At 64.8% G+C, this 19254-nt stretch overlaps 7 protein-coding genes across 7 annotated transcripts; 4 read left to right on the top strand and 3 right to left on the bottom strand.

The window, feature by feature from the left end:
• Window positions 1–864: 864 nt before the first annotated feature.
• Window positions 865–3815, top strand: Q8F55_005696 (uncharacterized protein; the record flags this gene model as incomplete). The annotated part of the gene is made up of 11 exons (XM_069354184.1): window positions 865–885; window positions 1356–1370; window positions 1537–1677; window positions 1729–2228; window positions 2266–2288; window positions 2324–2510; window positions 2559–2660; window positions 2714–2733; window positions 2961–2969; window positions 3147–3268; window positions 3543–3815. 11 exons carry the CDS (start codon window positions 865–867, stop codon window positions 3813–3815), a joined length of 1413 nt encoding a protein of 470 aa, XP_069208826.1.
• Window positions 3816–4263: 448 nt separating this feature from the next.
• Window positions 4264–5333, bottom strand: TFC7_2 (C6 zinc cluster transcription factor-like protein; the record flags this gene model as incomplete). Its single annotated transcript, XM_069354183.1, has 5 exons — window positions 4264–4374; window positions 4460–4663; window positions 4712–5167; window positions 5202–5262; window positions 5296–5333. 5 exons carry the CDS (start codon window positions 5331–5333, stop codon window positions 4264–4266), a joined length of 870 nt encoding a protein of 289 aa, XP_069208825.1.
• Window positions 5334–5872: 539 nt separating this feature from the next.
• On the bottom strand, window positions 5873–6833 carry RPL16A (60S ribosomal protein uL13; the record flags this gene model as incomplete). The annotated part of the gene is made up of 3 exons (XM_069354182.1): window positions 5873–6288; window positions 6336–6435; window positions 6750–6833. The coding sequence occupies 3 exons, from the start codon at window positions 6831–6833 to the stop codon at window positions 5873–5875; spliced, it is 600 nt and encodes a 199-aa protein (XP_069208824.1).
• A 3175-nt stretch (window positions 6834–10008) lies between these two features.
• Q8F55_005693 (uncharacterized protein) lies at window positions 10009–11638 on the top strand (the record flags this gene model as incomplete). Its single annotated transcript, XM_069354181.1, has 5 exons — window positions 10009–10620; window positions 10666–10845; window positions 10881–11008; window positions 11059–11415; window positions 11464–11638. The coding sequence occupies 5 exons, from the start codon at window positions 10009–10011 to the stop codon at window positions 11636–11638; spliced, it is 1452 nt and encodes a 483-aa protein (XP_069208823.1).
• Window positions 11639–12741: 1103 nt separating this feature from the next.
• On the bottom strand, window positions 12742–13369 carry Q8F55_005692 (uncharacterized protein; the record flags this gene model as incomplete). The annotated part of the gene is made up of 3 exons (XM_069354180.1): window positions 12742–12814; window positions 12856–13143; window positions 13332–13369. The coding sequence occupies 3 exons, from the start codon at window positions 13367–13369 to the stop codon at window positions 12742–12744; spliced, it is 399 nt and encodes a 132-aa protein (XP_069208822.1).
• Window positions 13370–13642: 273 nt separating this feature from the next.
• On the top strand, window positions 13643–16620 carry Q8F55_005691 (uncharacterized protein; the record flags this gene model as incomplete). The annotated part of the gene is made up of 7 exons (XM_069354179.1): window positions 13643–13768; window positions 13801–15129; window positions 15163–15388; window positions 15423–15750; window positions 15787–16173; window positions 16208–16286; window positions 16321–16620. 7 exons carry the CDS (start codon window positions 13643–13645, stop codon window positions 16618–16620), a joined length of 2775 nt encoding a protein of 924 aa, XP_069208821.1.
• An 837-nt stretch (window positions 16621–17457) lies between these two features.
• Q8F55_005690 (uncharacterized protein) lies at window positions 17458–18606 on the top strand (the record flags this gene model as incomplete). Its single annotated transcript, XM_069354178.1, has 3 exons — window positions 17458–17663; window positions 17701–18067; window positions 18103–18606. 3 exons carry the CDS (start codon window positions 17458–17460, stop codon window positions 18604–18606), a joined length of 1077 nt encoding a protein of 358 aa, XP_069208820.1.
• Between the last annotated feature and the right edge of the window lie 648 nt (window positions 18607–19254).

Raw genomic sequence — 19254 nt, 5'->3', positions numbered from 1 at the left:
CAAAGAAGCAAGGGGATGGGTGAGGCAGCGAGGCGGCGCCTCAAGCCTTCGGCTCGGCTCTGCCAGGCCAACCCACGAGATACTACCAATCTACATGAGCCATGCATGCACTGGACACAGATCACCTATCCGCGCCATGCGTCATGATGCATTGCCACGGACGTCAGTGCCACGGAGGTGCGAAGCTCGCCCCTCGCCTCGCCCCACCCACCCAACGTTGGATTTGCCACACCGGCGTTAGCCTTGCCCCGAAACTAATTGGCCCCGCCGCCGACGTTCTGGCTCTGGCCTACCCCCCGCGGCTCCACTGTCCATCTCAGAGTTGGACATCATCTCATGCTTCGGCAGCCACCGTCAGAAAACCAACAAGTGAGTGGGCTTTGGCTCCGAGCTCGGCAGGCAGGGGAACGGTAAGACGGTCGTCGGGAGCGCGGGTCGGCGACAGCGGCGACGTTCGCGGCGTCGCTCACGACTTGTTCCTCCGACTTTTCACGCCGGCCACCCCAACCCGCCGAGCTCTTTTCCAACCGCCAGAACAAGACTAACCCACCCAGGATGCGTGACAAGTGGCGCAAGAAGCGTATGCGTAAGCTCCGTCGCAAGAGGAGAAAGATGAGGGCTCGTTCCAAGTGAGTTGTTTGCACTTATCACACGACCAGCAACTGACGCGCGCAGGTAAACGACTCGCGCTACCGGCCTGACCGGGCGCCGCCAACCAACAACCAAAGCTCAAAGTGAACCCGACTCGTGATCGCAAGAAAATGAAAACCGGATACATAGCGCGTTGCGGGAGGAGGGAGGTGGTGCGCGGGCTGGGACGGATAGGAGTCGTGAACCTCGCCCACAGGCTTGTTCTTCCACCAGATGAATTGGCTGCAGGCAAATGTTGGGGGAGGGAAGGTTGGGGTTGGAGCGGGCACTGGGGACTGGGTTGACTGACGTCTTGCGTTGCACTGGAGGAGGGGCTGAAGAACGGCGTGCGGTGTGCGGCGTGCGACGACCTGGAGGATGGGCAGGGGTCGTGTGGCGGGCGCAGCAACGCGGCGACGAGGCGATGAATCGATGCACACTGTAGCGGGCAGCGCGAGCAGCAGCTCTCAACGTATGCGTCTGGCGTAATGGCTTCTGTCTCGCGTCTCGCGTCTCACCTGCACACAGCCGCAGCCGCACATGAACACGACATCTACGGCTGGGCGTGTCAGCCCGCACACCTGCAGCCTGCACACTCACGTGACCCTCCCGACTTGTGGAGGTGGTCCGACGAACATTTGTTGACGCGCTCCAACTCGGGACCTCTCTCAAACCAACAGACTAACGCAATGGTGAGCGCGGCGTGTGTGCGACGCTGACCGCAGTCCGACGACAGCGAGGTGAGCCGGGCGGACACGCCGCGCTCCGCCGGGCACCACCGCGCACAGTGCTGACGCTTGACCGCGCTCTGACCCGCTGCTGCTCTCTCCACGCACGCCGCGCCTTCCCAACCACGCCGACACCCGCCCCTCCAACCTACCGCCCCACCCGTGCCCTGCCCCACAGCACGCGTCGAAACGCGCCCGCCCCAACGTCGGCTCGGCGCTGCGCAAGGGCCCCGCCGGGCCAGACTTTGCAAAGGGCGTCAAGTACTGGGACGCGATTGAGGCGAGCGTCGACGGTGTGCTCGGCGGGTTCGGCCACGGGGTAGGTGCTGGGCGGGGGCTGTCTGGACCGACCGCCAACTGACACCCCCAGCCCGTCCCGCACATCGACCAGCTGTCCTCCCGCCTCTTCCTCCTCTCCCTCCTCCCCCAGCTGCAGACGTTCGACTCGCCGCTGACCCCGAGCCCGCCCCCGCGCCCAGCGTACCGCCTCACGGCGCTCGACGTCGGCGCGGGCATCGGGCGCGTGAGCAACAAGGTGCTGCTCCCGCTCTTTGACGACGTGGTGCTCGCCGAGCCCGTCAAGCACTTTCTCGACGAGGCCGAGCGCGCGGCCTCGGCCGGCGAGTGGCGCGAGCTGCCCCGCGCCGGCGGGCGCATCCGCGACGAGGACGAGGCCAAGGAGAACGCGCGCCGCATCGCCGAGTTCAACAAGGGCCGCGGTAAGCGCGTGTGGTTCACCCGCGCCGGGCTGCAGCACCTCAACCCCGCGTACCCTGCGCGCGGGGTCGAGCAGCACAGCGTCGTGGGCGAGGCGCGCGTCGGCGACGACGGGGCGTTTGGCGACGCCGAGACGGCGGTGCAGTACGATGTGTGAGTGGAGGTGTGGGGTGCCGTGCTGACGACGTAGTGTCTGGTGCCAGTGGTGCTTGGGTAAGCTTGACGATGTGGGGCCAGCTGACACGCAGGCCACCTGACGCACGCCGACCTCGTCGCGTTCCTGCGCCGTGCCAAGGCGTCGCTGCGCGTCAGCGACGCCGCCGCCGACAGCCGCTACGGCGCGCCGCTCATCATCGTCAAGGAGAACTGCTGCGAGGACGGGCCGGACGGCAAGGGCAACGAGTTCCTCGACGAGGAGGACTCGAGCCTGACGAGGTGGGTGGTGTGGCACTGGGCGCCCGCTCGGCCCGCTGATGACTGCAGATCCAACGGCAAGTGGCTCGAGGTGTTTGAGGAGGCCGGCCTCCAGGTCGTCAAGGACGAGGTGCAGCAGGGCCTCCCGAACGAGCTGTTCACTGTCAAGTCGTGCGTGCGGCGTGCGGTATGGTCGCTGACGGCCCAGCTGGGCGCTCCGATAGCATTGAGGATCCGGGGCTCCGTCATAGAAATTTTGGTTCCGTCATGCATTCAGTGCCACGCTCGCGGGAAAGCCACAAAGCGCCGAAACCCCGGCCACACTTTTGAGATTTGATCCCGTCGAGTGTAGGCTGGGGTGAGGGCAGCCTGGGCGAGGACGTGCTGCTGCACGCTCGCTGCTCTGCTGCTGCCGCTGCCGTCGTCGACGAAACTGTCAAGCGGCGCACTGTGTTCTAACTAACCGTCAAGACCAGACAGGTGAGCACGACCGTCGACCGCGACAGCGACAGCGACGAGCAAGACCACAGAACGTAGTGCTGACAGCGTGCCCCCTCGCCTTTGCTCTACACTCGCGCCGTCCCGAAATTCTCGCTGCCCTCGCTGCTCCCCCTCGACCATAAATTCTTCATCCCACTCCTGCCTCGACACACACAGTCACGATGCCGTCCCACATCCCCATTGTCAAGAAGCGCACCAAGGTCTTCAAGCGCCACCAGTCGGACCGCTACCACTCCGTCAAGGAGTCGTGGAGGAAGCCCAAGGGTATCGACAACCGCGTGCGTTGATTTGGCTGGGCGTGGGCGTGGTTGGAGGACTGGTCGGGCGACGGGGTTGAGGGGGTGGGCGAGCGCGCGCGCGTGGTGGGATGGCAGGCATGCGGGAGCGCGCACGCACGCGGCGTCGTGCTGTCGTCGTGATCGCCGCCGTCGTCGCCCACTCGCGTGCAGCTTTTCCACCCAACGCCCGCGGCACCTCGACCCGTCACCGACCTCCGACCACTGCCCACGGCCCACACCCCACCCCCAAACCGAGCCCAACTAACCCCCCCAGGTTCGTCGTCGCTTCAAGGGCCAGACCCCCATGCCCAAGATCGGTTACGGCTCCAACTACAAGACGCGCCACCTCCTCCCCTCGGGCCACAAGGAGATCCTTGTCCAGAACGTCAACGACCTCGAGCTCCTCCTGATGCACTCTGGCAAGTACGCCGCCGCCATTGGCCACGCCGTCTCGTCGAAGAAGCGCATCGAGATTGTCCAGCGCGCCAAGATCCTCGGCGTCAAGATCACCAACGCCGCCGCCAAGCTCCGCACCGAGGAGGCTTAAGCACCTCTCTCTAGACTACGGGTGGGGGATGTATGACACTGGTTTTCATCTGGCATGGGTCGGGCGTGGACCGGTGGCTGTGATTTGTACAGCGACAAAATGCAGTACGCTGCAGGCATAAGGCGGGGGTGGGGGGAGGTGGATGGGGGTGGATGGTGAAGAGACTGACGCGGGCGGGGAGTACTGACGGGTGGGTGCCGGCGCGTCGCTGAGAGCGATGAGTTGGTCGTGGTCGTGGTCGTCGTGGGCTGGTTGACGAGTGTAGCTGGGCGAAGTGCAGCGGGCGAAGTGCAGCGGGCGAAGTGCAGCTGGGCGAAAGCAGAGCTGCTGCAGTCAACGCCGAAGGTGGCAGGCAGAGGTGCCACTGGCCCAGCTCGCGCCGCTGTCCCAACCTCCCATGACAACACACTACATGCGATGCAATCTAGCTACAGCCCACGGCAGCGTCCTACAGCCGCGACACGGCCGGCCGGCGCACCGCCGCCTCCTTGGGCGGGTCGTACACGACGGCCGGACCAGCGAGGAAGCGCTCCATGCCGGGCGCGAGGCCGACGGGGAGCTCGTCGGCGGGGGAGTAGGGGAGCATGTCTCCGTCGTCCCGCGGGTGTGTCAGTGGCCTCTCCCCGCGCTGTTCTGCCACTCACCCACACCGCGTCGCCGTCGTCGAGCGTCTCGATCCCCACCTGCTCCCAGCTCCAGTCGCGCTCGGCCCCGTTGGGCAGGTAGTCTGCGCGCCCGTCGTACACTCTTTCCCAGTCGCCCGCGCGGCCGAGGGTGCCGGGCCGGCGGCGGTAGAGGGACGTCGCGGCGCACGCGGCCGACACTTGCAGGCTGTCGTCGCCCGTGAGCTGCGGCGTCAGCGGGCGGCACGGCCCTCGGCCTGCGCGCATACGCACCACGCGCCCGAGCGCAATCACCACCGCGGCGTGCGACACCACCGCGACACTCCGCACACCCTCCGCCTCCATACGCCCGACAAACGCGTCGGCCCACAGCGCGGCGCGCGCGTGCAGGTCGCGCACGCGCTCGCCATGGCGCGAGGGGTACAGCGTGGACGTGTACCCCGTGTCCAAGGCGCCGGGGGGGACGTACGCCTCGAGGTCGGCCGCCCCATTGGCCGCGGGGCGGGGGTGCAGGCCGGTCCCGGCCGGCGTCGTGCCGTAGTACTCCATCACGCCGTGCTCCACCCCGATCGGCGTGCCGAGCGCAGCCGCGGCCGGCGCGGCAGTGTGCACGCAGCGTATGAAGGGGCTTGAGACGACGCGCTCGGGGACGGGGTGCGGCGCCAGCTGCTCGGGGGAGGAGAGGAAGCCGCCCAGCGCCGCCGCCTGCGTGTGCCCGTACACTGTTAACTTGGCGTCAGCTTGCTCGGCGCCGAGGGCATACGGGAAAGTCGCGGATCACGCCCGTCGGGCCCTTGATGAGCCCAGAGTTGGTCCAGTTCGTCCTGGTGTCAGCGCGGCAGGGGGAAGGGGCGTACCGGAAGCCGTGGCGCGTCACGTAGATGTATTCCAGCATGGTGTGGTGGAGAGAGAGAGGTTGAGACGCCGAGACAACTCGGCGTCAACAAGGTGGTTGTCGCCGGCGCAGGCCAATACCCGGGACCCCACCTCGGTCGACGCCGCATGACACCCCGTGTCTGACTGATCGGCAACATTGCCACACCGCTGCTCGCGTGGCGCTGGCCCCTCTCCCTCTGCCATCCGCCACACGACCACGGCCACGGCCACTGACATGCACGAGATAACGATAGTGCAGCGGCGCCGACACGCCCAGTCTCACGCGCACACGCGCACACGCGCAGTCTCAAGCTCAACCTAGTCCCTCCCGCTCCCTCGTGCGCTCTCACCGCCTCATTGCTCGCGCTGCCTACCGGGCCCCAACCCCCTCGCGCTCGCGCTGCGCGCGACCGCTCGGTGATAGCAAAAGTACATCGTCAGAATACCAACTACCGCGCACCAGCCAGTTTTTAAATCTCAGTGCATGGTAACCCAATACCGGTATCCCAACATCGTCGCTCCCGCAGTAGCCCGTCCCCATCTAAACGCAGTGCGCGCTTAGTAGCCAAACTTGGCAAGGAGAGCGTTCTCGGGGACCGAGGCGGCGGCCTTGGCGTGGAGCTTGCGAGCGGCCTGCTGGCGCTCAAAGTAGGCCTGGCCCTTGACCTTCCTCTTCTCCTCGAGGCGGTCGACAACGTCCTTGTAGCCCCAGCCGACCTCGTGAGAGATGCGCTTGAGCGTGGCGTACTTGCGGCCGGGCTTGAGGCGGAGGACGCGGAGGGCGGCGGGGACAACAACCTTCTTGACCTTGTCCTGCGCGGGGGGGACACCCTCGAAGAGCTCAAGGCGGCGGAGGGCGGCGGCACCACGGGGGGTCTTGTGGGGAACCATGCCGCGGACAGCCTTGTAGAGGATGCGGGAAGGAGCGCGGTGGTGGAAGGGACCCGACTTCTTGGGGTTGACAATGTGGCGCTCTGCGGAGTGTTAGCGTTGCGTTCGGCCTCGCTGCCGTCCCACTCACTGTGGAGGTAAGCGTGGTACTTGAGCTTGTTGCGGAAGAACGAGCCCGAGACGTTGATCTCCTCGCAGCGGACAACCGAGACCTTCTGGCCCGAGAGGATCTGTTGGGCGGGCGTGACGGTGGGCGAAAGCGCGAGGTAAAGCGAGTCGAGTAAGAGGAGGCATGGTCAGCGGTGGTCCTCCGAGTGATCCTCCAAAATCTTAAATCTCGCAACTGGGACGTGTGACGGTGGAGCTGGGTCTGCAGACGACGTGGGGCGACACAGGCAGCACGGCGAGTGCGCGCTCGTCGTGCGCACCCACCCCGTGCTCGCCGTGCAGCCCCTCCGACTCTGGGTCCTCGTCTCCCGCTTGTCCCACTTCCGTCCCAGTTCCTCCCAGCTCCTACTCCCGCCCGTTCCTCGACGCTACGCACCTGCTTGGCGAGGATCGACGCAAGACGACCGAGGAGGTGGCCCTTGCCGTCAATGACGACGGGAGTAGACGAGAAGGTCGACATCTGTTGTAGTTGAAGGTTTGTGTGCAGCGGGCGAGTGACAGCGAGCAGCGGTTTCGGGGCAACGGGTAGATTGACGAGCGGGCGAGGGCGAGCAAGAGCAAATGGTCAGCGCTGTCGTCGTCGTGTGTGTTGTCGTCGTCGTGCACGCACTTTTAGGGAGTTGCCTTGAGGGTTATGGAAGAGCCAGACGACTGACAATTCTGGTGTAGGCAGCACGCAGCGCCAGTGGGAGGGGAGGGGAGGAGCCAGCAGCGCCGCTGCGAGCGAGCGGGTGGTACAGTGGGCGGCTGGCCGTTGGTGCGCAAGCAGCCAGCCAGCGACCCAGCCAGGCAGCCAGGCCCCTGCCAGCGTCCAAGTCCGCACCACTCGTCGCTCGGCCGGAAACCTTAATCCCAACCCCCACTTTGACACAGTTTCGGTGTTAGTATTATGTCCGAATTTGCCGTGACTAGAGTTTATACGGACACCCCAATACGCACGTGGCACTTTCCATCGGCCACATCCGCGACCCGCGACCCGACCTGTCTCATTCGACCTGAGCGCCATCCACCCATCCACCCTGGTGCGCGCGCTCTTGGCACGGCCGCTCCACTGCTCTGCACCACCCAACGACGATTCCATGCCTCCCGCATGCCGTTACGCCCGGCTTCATGCCTGTCCTAATGGCTCGCGTGAACTGCTTAATAGTCGTTGATTGTCTGTGCAGCGGGAGCACGCGCAGCTGCTGCCGGCGCTGCGGGAGCCGCAGTGTCGCAGTAAGAACGTGTATGCCAGCTACCACTGTCCGGCGAACACATCACATGCCGATGGATGGCTGGGTGGCAGGTCGGCCGCAGTGCGCGCAGTGCGTGCGATGCTTGCCATACGGTGGCTGTGGGGGGCGAGGGGGGCACCAGACAGAAGCTCTGGGCCGACGAATGCCTTGAGGCGCGCCCGTTGGTTCTCTCACGCCGCCACAAGCCTCGGAAGCGCCTCGAACGCCTCGCTGAGCATTCCAAACGCCAGGCGGCGTCGTCGACGACAAGACCCAAGTGCAAGAGTTGATTGTTCAGACTTGGATGGCATTTCAGTCCCAGGCACAATGCTAAGGGTAGTCGCCAAAAAGTGTAAAGATGCGTACGCGCGTCGTGGTTCGTGTCGCCCAGTCGCCTGGTCCCCCGTCCCAATTGCTTGGACGGAATGGTGGCAGCCATCAGCGGCATGAGGCGGGTCAGCCCGCACCCTTGGGAGCATGCCCTCAGGGACAATGAGCTCGACGGGGACGTGTCTTGCCAAGCATGCGCCACGGCTTTGCGCCCGACGCCCCCTCTGGTCACCTGCGTGCCCTGAATTTGCTTCTCGACCTGCAGCCGTGCTTCTCTTGCAATTGCCGCACCCTTTGGCTTTTTCCCCTTGCCCCTGAGCCCTGATTGTGCGCCCTACTGCCCTGATGGGTGTCGGAGATGCACGCCTGTCACCCGTGCCGTGTCGTCAGCTAGTCAGCTCCGTGACCTCGCCGCAGCAGCAGCAGTATCTCAGGACTATTGTATTAAGCACACACTATACCAAGTATTCGATTTAGAGCTTGAATCTGGGTTCCGGTACCACTATGTACTACGACGCTCTTATACATATGCACTCGACACGCGTCAGTCGGCGTCGTAATGTCGAGGCGTCGTGGCGAGGAACCGTGAGAGCGCACAAGAGGCAACAAACTGCATGAGCATGAGCGGACAACAATCGACGGTCAGGAACCCCCGTCACTTGGGTGCATGGTCGTTATAGACCGTGCACAGTGGTTGGTTGACGATGGCGACGCGGCGTTCGCGTTGGAGCCTGCCTGTTGTCGCAGTAGGCAACTGTGCACAAGGGGAAGAGGAGGGGAGCGCCACCCAGTGCACGCAGGCAGGCAGTCGACAAGGTCGCGAGTATCGGGGCCGGCAAGTGTTCCTGGCTGGTGCTGCTGTTGCTGCGCAAAAGGCCAAGCCCTTTAAACCTACATGGTTCCTGTCGGCCTCGGTCCTCGTGCTCGACGTGCACCTCGGTACCTCGACTCTGCGGCGTCCTATTGCTCGTGCTCCTGCCTGCCTGCCTGCTGCTGCTTGCCAGGTCGTATTCCTGTCAGTAATCCCCCTCCCGTGTCCGTTGTGGGGTCATGAAACCACCGCGGCGCACTCTTTGATATTGTCCAACGCCGTGCCAAGAGCCACCACCCCCAACTCAACCCTTCCCTCGGCCAACTCGACTTGGCCAGTCAACGCCTTGCCGTAGTCTCTCTCCTTCTCTTCTTACTCTTCTTGAACATAGACCAACGACGTCCACGACGACAACAACAACATCCATTCGCGCCTGCCAGTCTAGCGACCTTGAATTGCCCTCGTCTTGTTTTTGTATCGCCCGCCTGCCCCGCCCCGCCCGGTGTCGACTGCGCATTTAAGGCTGGCTAGGCCTTGGAGTACCCGCCCGCCCGCCCGCAGAAGTGACCAACCAAAGATCCCTACGCGTACGCACTCCGCAGCACTACACTACTACGCAACGGCAACGGAACGCAACGACAGCACATACCGACTAGACTACGACAAACCGCGACAATCAATCAAGTGCATCATCTCCCCCCCTCCCCTCATCGATACTCATCGTCTCGTTGCAATCTCTCGACTCTTGTCAACACGCCAGCCAGCTGGAACAACGACGACCGTTGGCTCCACTCGACGGGATCATCCGCTTCCCTCAAGCGTCTCGACGAGTAGCCCACCATCAACTGCACGTGTGACTTGACAGGCTACAACTCGGTGTGCTCCACGACAACCGATACAGAGTTGGTTGATCAACACGACACACTCTCTCCCAACAAACACACGGCCGCCAGAGCAACCTACCCCGCACTGGTCTGAGCGCAACGCGTCGACGCCGCAGTCGGCCCAGCCACATACCCCGCCCACTATCTTCTGGCGCCTCGTGCACGAGCACAACCGACCTCCGCGTCTGAACAGCCCTCGACTTGTTCTCGCGCAGGCAACCACCCCCACACGGCCAGCGGTCCGCAGCAACTCGGTCACACGCGACCGATTCCATCCTATCCATTTCCATGTCTGGCGCTGCCGAAGACCGGCCCACACACAGTGCCTCGGTATCACCACCCGAGAGCCCCATCCCACTCACACCGGCTCACTTCTCGCCGCCCCTGGTCTCGCAGATGACGACGGCCAATGGCCACCACGGCGAGCCGTCAGCCTTTGTCGGCCAAGATGCCAAGACGGCGGCAGTGGCCGGCGGTGGCGGCGGTGTAAGCCGCCCCCCATCATCAGCAGCGCAATCGAGACCGAACGGCACAGTGGATCTGTCTGATCCCCCTCCTCACCGCAAGACGGCGTCGGTCAGCTACGCCCCAAGACCGCCCATCGGCCCGCCCCCACGGAGCGATTTCACTGCATCGGCCATCGCCTTAGCCCAGCCCGAGGGGTACCGGGAACGTGCCCACCACCCCTCAAGACCGACGATACAGACGGGCTTTATCCCGGGCTCCCCGCCCAAGGCATCACCCTCTGACGACCCGTACATTCCTATCGATGGCAAGAAGGAGCCGCCTCCCAACTACCAGGAGAGCGCGGCGTGGAACCGCGCCTACCCCGCCGGCGAGCTTCCGCTGTCTGGAGCCAACGGGTCGGCCGCATACGAGGCAGCCGCAGCCGCCGAAGCCAACAAGTTTACAAACTCGACGCCCTACTGGCTCGGCATGTACTTCTTCTTCAACCTGGGCTTGACGCTGTTCAACAAGGTTGTCCTGGTCTCGTTCCCGTTCCCCTACGTGAGTGTTGACACTTCGGTCGGTGGTCGGTGGTTGACGTTGCAGACCCTCACCGGACTCCACGCGCTGTCTGGCTGCGCTGGCTGCTACATTGCGCTGGAGCGCGGCGCGTTCACACCGGCAAGGTTGACCCAGCATGAGAACCTCATCCTGGCGGCCTTCTCGGTCCTTTACACCATCAACATTGCTGTTAGCAACATCTCATTGCAATTAGTCACTGTGCCAGTGAGTAACCCGGTTCTTGTTGATCTGACGCCCAGTTCCATCAAGTGGTCCGAGCTGCGACGCCACTGTTCACCATCTTCATCTCGACGGCCATCCTCCGCCAAAAGTTTAGCATCAACAAGCTTGTCAGCTTGTTGCCAGTAGTCGCGGGCGTCGGCTTTGCGTGAGTAGCGGCGCTGTGCCGTAGACGCGATAACGTGCTAATCCCGTCAGGACATATGGCGACTACTACTTCACTGCCATGGGCCTGATCCTCACGCTCCTCGGCACACTGCTGGCGGCGCTCAAGACGGTCGTTACCAACCTCATTCAGACTGGTGGAGGCGGTCGTCTCAAGCTTCACCCTCTGGACCTCTTGATGCGCATGTCGCCGCTCGCGTTTGTTCAGTGTGTCTTCTATGGCTGGTGGACTGGCGAGCTCGAGAGGGTCCGTCGGTACGGCGCGACGCAGATGACCAGGACCAAGGCTGTCGCCCTTCTCATCAACGGTATCATTGCCTGTGGCCTCAACATTGTGTCGTTCACCGCAAACAAGAAGGCGGGCGCCCTGACCATGACTGTGTCTGCAAAGTGAGTTGGTCGAGATGGGGAGTCCAAAACGGCACTAACCGAACCCAGCTGTAAGCAGGTTCTTACAATCGCATTGGCCGTCGTCCTGTTCAACCTGCAAATCTCGATCACCAACGGCATTGGCATCCTCCTCACGCTCATCGGCGGCGCATGGTATGCGTATGTGGAATTCTCTGAGAAGACCAAGAAGAAGACGCCACCAGCATCACAGGGGCCGGCATGAGGCGTAGCCACAAAACAACCCATCCACACTATCATCATCACCACACTCAGCTACATGCTGGTGTAGCATTAGACCTGGGCCGCACTCCCGCTCTTGTGCGTTGTCATTCTTGCATCATATCCTCTTGCATCGCGCAAGGCCCTGTTTAGATCATCGATTTCTATGGCATATCATTCATCTGGTGGTGGGCGCTGGCGGCGGGCGCCGGTGGCTTGGCGTCGTTGGCGCAGGGTGTTATCGGTGCAATCTGGCGATGTGGCACTAGGCCAGTGCTAGTAGGGGAGGTCTGGGCCAAGGGCGAGCCGTGTCTGAAGGCAGGAGGGCTGCACGTGGAGGGCGTGGCGGGGGAGCGGCGCGCGGAGCGGGCCGTGGCTGCGATAACAAACAGCAAGCAGGCCAAGCAGGCGGCATGGCCCACGTGCCCTGGCCAGACTTGGTTTGCGCGACGAGGATGGTGGTACAAGTGACCAGGTGGCGGGGGCTAGTCGCCGGCGCATCGTTCTACCGTGCTGCAGCCCTCGTGCGCGGTACGCCCGCGGCCGGCCGACACTATGAACATGCAGCACACTCCAGTAAGATACCGCCGGTCGCAAAGCATCTCGCCGACATGCCACCCAGCTCAGGCAGCGAGCAGCGAGTCGCCGACGTGCGCGTCTGGCACGCACGCACGCGGCGCGGGATGCCTCGCTGGCTCGGCACCACAACGCCTGCCAGCAGTCGGTCAGTCGGTCAGTCGGTCAGTCGGTCGTCCGTCGGTCGGTCGTCGAGTGAGCGGGCTGACGACCTGCGCCCTGCCTCGCGCCACGCCAGCCGTGTCGTGCCCATGTTCGTGCCCGCTTGCCTTCAGCACCGAGCGGCGTCCGCTGCCCGTGGCATGCTTGCCCCTGCCACCGACAAGGAGGCAGACAGGCGTGGGCCCCGACTACTGTCCAAGGCGCCGGCCGCACGCCACACGCACACGCGCGGTGGTCGGAACGAGCACATTGCGGGCCACCGCACCACAGGCCACGCCCTCTTGCAGCACCTCCCCCCCCCCCCCCACACCCTCCTGTTGTGCTGTTGCATGCGTGCGTCTACAATACTCCGGTCCTACTCTCGTCCCGCTAGAGCGAGTCGCCAGTTGGGTCAAAGTACCTCCACTGGTCGGGGTGGGGCTTCTCCTCGAGGGGCTCCCAGCTGCCATTGTCAGCGACCTCCTCCCGCACACAACCACTTACACCTTCCACTCGGCGACCTGGCCCGAGAGGGTGAGCTCGGACTGGGCCTCGAGGAGGGCGACCTCGGCGATGGTGCCGAGCTCCTTCTCGGCCGCGGCAATGTCGCCGTTGGCCTGCTCGACGAGCGCGAGGCGGTGCTTTGTCAGCGCCTCGGCAGCCTGGCGGTACACCGAGGTCGCGGGGAGGGCCGAGAGGCTTGTCAAGGTCTGGTTGTAGACCTTGGTCAGGGCGGGGAGGGGGTTGGGGTGGACCGCGACGCCGGTAATGCCCGTCGAGGCCTTGAGCGCGCTGCGGTGTGAGCTGGGGGTGCGGAGAGGGCAGGTGCATGCGGTCGGCGTGGGTGGGGTGGAGGTCGCGAGCGACGAGGACGCCAACGCCGACGCCGAGATGGGGACAGAGTCGCGACGAGCAGAGCTGGCGCTCGGCGACGCAACGAGCTGGGCGGTTCCGCTCCGCATGCACACCGAGCCACTTACCTAGCAGCGGCGAAGAGGGGGCGAGAGGCGCGGAGCATGTTGCCGAGACGGATGTGTTGCTGGCCGGGAGATTGTTCAACTCGTCGTTGATCGCAGCGACAGACGGACGGAAGGGTTCGAGGTGTGTCTGCCTGACACTGGTGAAAATGTCAGGCTGACCCCATCCCCGCCAATGACACCCTCCACTATTCAAGTCGCGTCAACATTTCGGGCCCCGCAATTGCTCGGCCCACCCACCACTACCGTCACCCACCCACCGACTAAAAGCCAATGTCGCACGCGCAACGCGACTGACCTTTACACCCTGCACCATGGCTGCAGAGTGCATGAGCTCGCCGCCGCCCGACATTCTCGACGAGTCGTCGTGGGCGCCGAGCCCGGCGGCGGCCGCGCCGCCGTCGCCGCCCGAGGAAGATGTAGGCGGTTCTCGAGGACGCGTGAGTGAACTGTCCGACGACGCTGAGCCCAGGTGTCGATGTACGTCAAGCTCTTCGACGAGATGCTGCGCACCGTGCTCGAGTCCGAGCCGTACCTCTTCACGCCGCGCGAGCTGTGGATCCTACGGCACATCATCGGAATGCAGTACGAGCCGCTGTACCTCCTCACGAGGCTGCTCCTGCGCCGCCCGCGCAAGGTGCACCCGTTCGCGAACATCGTGCCGGCGTACTCGGCCGAGCTGGGCGAGGATGGCGTCAAGCGCGCGGCCGAGGCACTGTGCGCCCCGCTCGAGTATCCCGACGACCTGCAGGAGGAGGCGACGGGGCAGGGGACGGCAGGAGGAGAGGCGGCGGTGGCGGCGGCGGATCCGGCCAGGCCTTGGGCCGAGCTGCCGACCGGCCTCAGCGAGGACGAGGAGCGCGCGGACCCCGACCTCGCGGAGGCGATCCGCGTGAGTCTGTGGTCGGAGCGGACGGCGGGCGAGGGCAGCGGCTCTGGGTTGAGCCAGACCGCCTCGACCTCTGGGTCGATGCAGGCGACTTCGTCCTTGGCCCAGGTCGACCCCTCGCCACCCCCAGATACCATCGAAGCCCTCGCCCACGACGAATCCGGCCTCTCCCTCGACGACATCATGTCGTGCATCCCCGCCGATGACCTGCGCCGCGTCGCAAGGGCGCGCAAGGTGCCCATGAACCTGCTCGTGTCACGCGAGTCGACCATGCGCGCGCTCAAGGACGTTGCGCGCAAGCAGACGACGCTGGGGCTCGCCCCGCTCGACCGCAAGGGCAAGGGCAAGGCCAACGGGGCCATCAAGCGTACCGTCTCAGCCACGACCACGTCAGAGCACAAGGTCCTGGCCGAGCTGTTGCCGTACGTCGATGGGCACGTCGTGCAGATCGACCCAGCGCTGTTCACGCTCGTCGCCCGTGTCAACTTGATCTTCTCGCGCGCCCCGCCGCAATCAGTATCGGCCCCAGCCCTCATGCTGCCCCCGATTCTCGTCACGTCGAACAAGCGCAGCTACCCCGACTATGGCGAACCTACACGCTCGGTCATCTGGAAGGACCGCGAGGAGCTCATCGCCTGGGAGAGGGCTGTTCTCCGAGAGGTGCTCGTATCCGAGACACTGGGCGACAACTGGGCTGAGCAGCGACGAGGGGGCGGGTACGGGATGCAGCAGCCGCTCTCGCGAGCGGATGGTGCCAAGCTGGTGCGCAAGCTGTGGGAGGCCATCTGGCCCCAGTGGCAGGAGATGGTGGCTGGTGAAGGTGGGCACGCGCCGGACGCGGCTGAGGAGCACGCCCACGTCGCTGGCGATCGATTCAAGACTGGCCACGTTCTCACCAGGATCGTGTACAAGGTGGGTCGTGGCGTGATACAGTGCTGACGGCAGGGAGCCGAGTCCCTGGGGATTCTACACGAGTACGACCTCGAATGCGAGGTGCTGCGGGCGCTTCTCGCTCAGCGGCGCTGGCGGCGAGGCAAGCGAGGCGCGTGGTATGAACGCCTTGCCCTCGTCCTCATGACACACTACAACAAGGGCGACAAGAAGACTGAGAAGCTCGAAGAGGCAACGCAGGTTTGCATCGACGCGTTGCTGGACGACGATACTCATATCAGTGGGTCGTGTGTGGTAGTCATTGCTGACAATAGTCTACCGGCCTGGACTCTCACGCCGCCTCACCCGACTAGAGAAGAAGCTTCGCCTGCCGCCTGAAGAGTGCCACATCTCGTACGCTGAGCTCCAAGAGTGTTTAATACGAACAGTTGTGGCACCGCGCGTGCAGCAGAATATCGGACAAGCGCGCTCCCAGCCCGCCGAGAATGGACGGGAACGTGAGCCGAGCCTTGGCCTGGATGATGAGGCGGACAAGGCCAAGGCCGCGCAACAAGTCGGCAAGAGCGTGTGGCTTGGCCGTGAGGGCGAGGTCACTGTCGAGGGCTGGGTGCTCGAGTGGTGGGAGGACAAGGGATATCAAGGGTATGACTTTGTTGAGAGGATGACACTGACTTGCAGGTTCCACGCCGAGGGCTCCATCCTCAGTACTCTGTTCACTCTCCTGATGTGGCCGGTTCTGTTCCACCCGCTACCCGGCGCGTTTGAGACGAGGTACCAAACTGCTCCACTGGATCTTGGCGAGGATACCTTTGCCAGGGCACGACGCGACCTCGTCGACGCCAGACTGGACGCAATGCAGTCGAATGACGCAGCCCTCGCCATGCTCCGCGACGCCGACTCGCGCGAACGCCCGCGCGGGACGTGGGCAGTCGGTGTCAACTGGGACTTTGGCGCTCGCGAACTCGAGGAGATTGTCACCTGCCTCGGCGGCCGCGCGTTGAGTGTCATATGTCGGATGCTCTCTGAGGAGTACCGGCACCGGATGAGTGGAGTGCCCGATCTCATGTAGGTGTGCGGCTTGGAAGAGGCTGACGTCTAGCGTGTGGAATATCGATGAGAAGGAGGTGCGCTTTGTGGAAGTCAAGGGGCCGGGCGACCAGCTCTCTGAGACGCAGAGGGTGGGTGAAAGGTGTGGTTCGAGCTGACATTCAGGTGTGGATAGACGTGCTGCAGTCGGTCGGTGTGCCCGTCGAGGTGTGCCGCGTCCAGGCAAAGGACGGGGCCGAGGCGGCCGACAAGCTCAAGCGGAAGAACAGCCGGGTCAAGGCCGAGCAGCGGGCGGCGACGCGGAAACGAGGCCCGTCGCCTATTGTTGTCGACGACAGTAGCGAGGGTGAGGCGGGCGAGGCGGGTGAAGCAGACGAGTGGCAGTTTGAATCGGGTGACGAGGGGAAGGGAGAGGGGCATTGGGAGCGAGCAGGGGAGCGGGCGGGCAAACGCGCAAAGAAGTAGACCTGTAGAGTGTAGCATATCGCATGTCTTGGTTGTACATACACGAGTTGCGAGGAGGTCTGCGTTGCGAGGAGGGGTTGCGAGGAGCCGCGGCTGTCGTCGACAGGCGAGGGATATGAAGCCCTAAGCCTGTCCTACCGACCGAAGCTGGCACGGGTGCGAGGTCGTGGCCGTGGCGGCCATCCCGAGACGCACACAAAGCGGTGGTTCCAGGCCAACCTCTTGACGGGAGTTGAGTGGTTGGAGTGGCTCGCCACGCTGGGATCCTGAGTTCTCCTGATCGACGGATAAGAGCAGGCAGGCAAGTCGGGGCAGGGAAGTTAAGCGTGTCATCGTTACTCGCCGCGACCGTGTTCTGCCCACCTGGCGAACAGAACCTGAGCGCGGCGGGTTCTCGAGCCTTGCCTCGGGGGTCGAGCAGCGCCGTCGTGCCCGCGTGCAATGCTGGCACGCCGCACCCCCCGCCGCCGCCGTGCGGACCCAACTCGCACCACAACTGTGTTGGCTGAGGATGGCGTTTATACTGCTTGTCGTGGGATGCATAGTGCTGTGCAGCGCTTCGGCAGGCTCGGCACGCCCGGTGAAAGTGGCACCCGCCACTCGCTGGCTCGGTGCCTGTTTCAGCTGGCTCACTCTTCTTGGCACGAAGTCCGAGCCCGCGCCGAGAGCGTTTCTCGTCGCGCACAGCATCCGGCGCTCGCTGAAGCTTGTCGCACACCGCATGACGACGGACAGCGACAGCGCCGCCGAGCATGCCGAGCGCCGCCGGCACGACGACTGATACTTAAGCAGCCGCCAAGCCGCCTTCCCCGCGCACCCCACACCCCACACCCCACCATGGGCAGACCAGACATGAACACCCACACACACCCCCCCACCGACCCCATCGCGGCCAACCTCGACAAGCACCGCGAGCTCACCGGTTCCCTCGGCGAGCTCGCGTACGCGCCGGGCGACCTGGCCACCGCGCGCGCCGTGCACAAGCGCGCGGGGGCCGACCTCGCGGCGAAGCAGGCGCGGCTCGCAAAGCTCGATCCGCAAGTGTAAGTCGCCGTGCTGTACCCACCCGCTGACGCCCAGCAAAGACCGGTACAAGCAGTGGCAGGCGTCGCAGACGTCGACGACCACACGGCTCTTTGCCAAGATCCGCAACCCCGGCACGGGCGGCGAGGCGCTCGCCCGCCGCATACAGACCGAGCAGAACGAGTACGAGATGGTCTTCAACGAGCAGCAGGAGGTGCAGGGCGCGATCAAGGGGCTGCAGGAGCGGCTCGCGCAGCTCACCGACGAGATCGACACGCTCGCGCAGCTGAGCGCGCGGCACGGCGAGCTGCGCGAGCAGCTGCTGGCGCTGTACGCGCGCGTGTTTGACGGCCCGACGCCGGGCTACCCCGAGGAAGACGAGCAGGAGGGCCTGGTCAACGCGACCCGGCTCCACGCGGGTGAGGTGCGTGCGGCTGCCGGTACGCCAGCTGACTCCAGGTCGACGCCGCGCTCCAGACAGACCGGCACGTGCTCGCGCTGCTCACGCAAGCGCTCGAGTGCGCCGAGCGCGCGGCGCGCCAGTTCCGCAAGGCGCAGAAGGCGGGCTCGGACCAGAACGGCAACTCGCGCAGGGGGCACCACAACGCCAAAGGAAAGCGCAATTACCACGAGGCGCGCGGCCTGCTCGACCGCGCCGCGAGCGTGCAGCCCCAGCTGCCGCGCTTCGAGGGCGAGCTCCCGCGCAGCGGGTTCTGGAGCGGCAACCACTCGGAGAAGAAGCACTTCTGCCGCGCGCTCGTGCAGCACAACGTGCTCATGCGGGATATGTGCGCCGGGGCCATTGCGACGGCGGAGCGGGACCTCGCGGATGCGCAGGCGCGGATTGGGGATGGGGTTGCGCTGCTCGAGGGCATCAGGTGCCGCATTATGGAGGAGCGGGGGTGTGCACGCGGCGGTGCGCCGCCGCTGTATGAGGGCGGCGGGGTAGGGGTGATGGCGTAGGGGCGGGTGGTTGTATAGTCTTGTTGTTGTATTCTACTGTACGATGCAGGTGTGGGCAAGAGGTAGGAGCCAGCCAGCCGCTCGATTTCACACTCGACGCCATCGTCGGCGGCTAGCCGCGCCGTGCAGCCACGCCGCCGCGGCCCGGCGGCAACACGGGCGGCGGCCGCTCCGCCGCGGTGCCGTCAATGCAGTCGACGTGAGCCGAGCACGAGAGCAAATGGTGGAAAGAGCGGCGACGATATGCAGGACAGAAGCCGAGGCAGACCCACTGTGGCGCGCGAGTGTGGCGGCGGCCGCGGCGACTGTCCCACCTCGCCGTCGACCAACCACCACGACGACCAGCGCCCAGCCAAGCCTGCCATCATTCGGGGAGCATAGCCGGCGGCGCGGCGCGGTGCACTTGCGCGCCGCTGCGCCGCTGCGCCCCACGCAGCCCCGTGGGCGACGCCGACCCTGCTCGCAAGCTCCGGCCGGCCGACTGCGGAGAGCGGTATCTCTGGCCAGTTGTATTCTCGCCCAACCCCGCACCGGAAATGGGGGAATGGGGAATCGGGCGACGCGGAGCTGCGTGTGGGGCCATCCTGGCGCCGCTCGCTGCCGGCTGGGCAGTTCCCGGGGCGACGACGTGGATGTCGTGATTACCTC

Source organism: Vanrija albida, assembly GCF_041260175.1.
Source record: "Vanrija albida strain AlHP1 chromosome Unknown contig_4, whole genome shotgun sequence".
Lineage (NCBI taxonomy): Eukaryota > Fungi > Basidiomycota > Tremellomycetes > Trichosporonales > Trichosporonaceae > Vanrija > Vanrija albida.
Note: the sequence above shows the minus strand (reverse complement) of the source record. Positions and strands in the feature narration are given on the sequence as shown.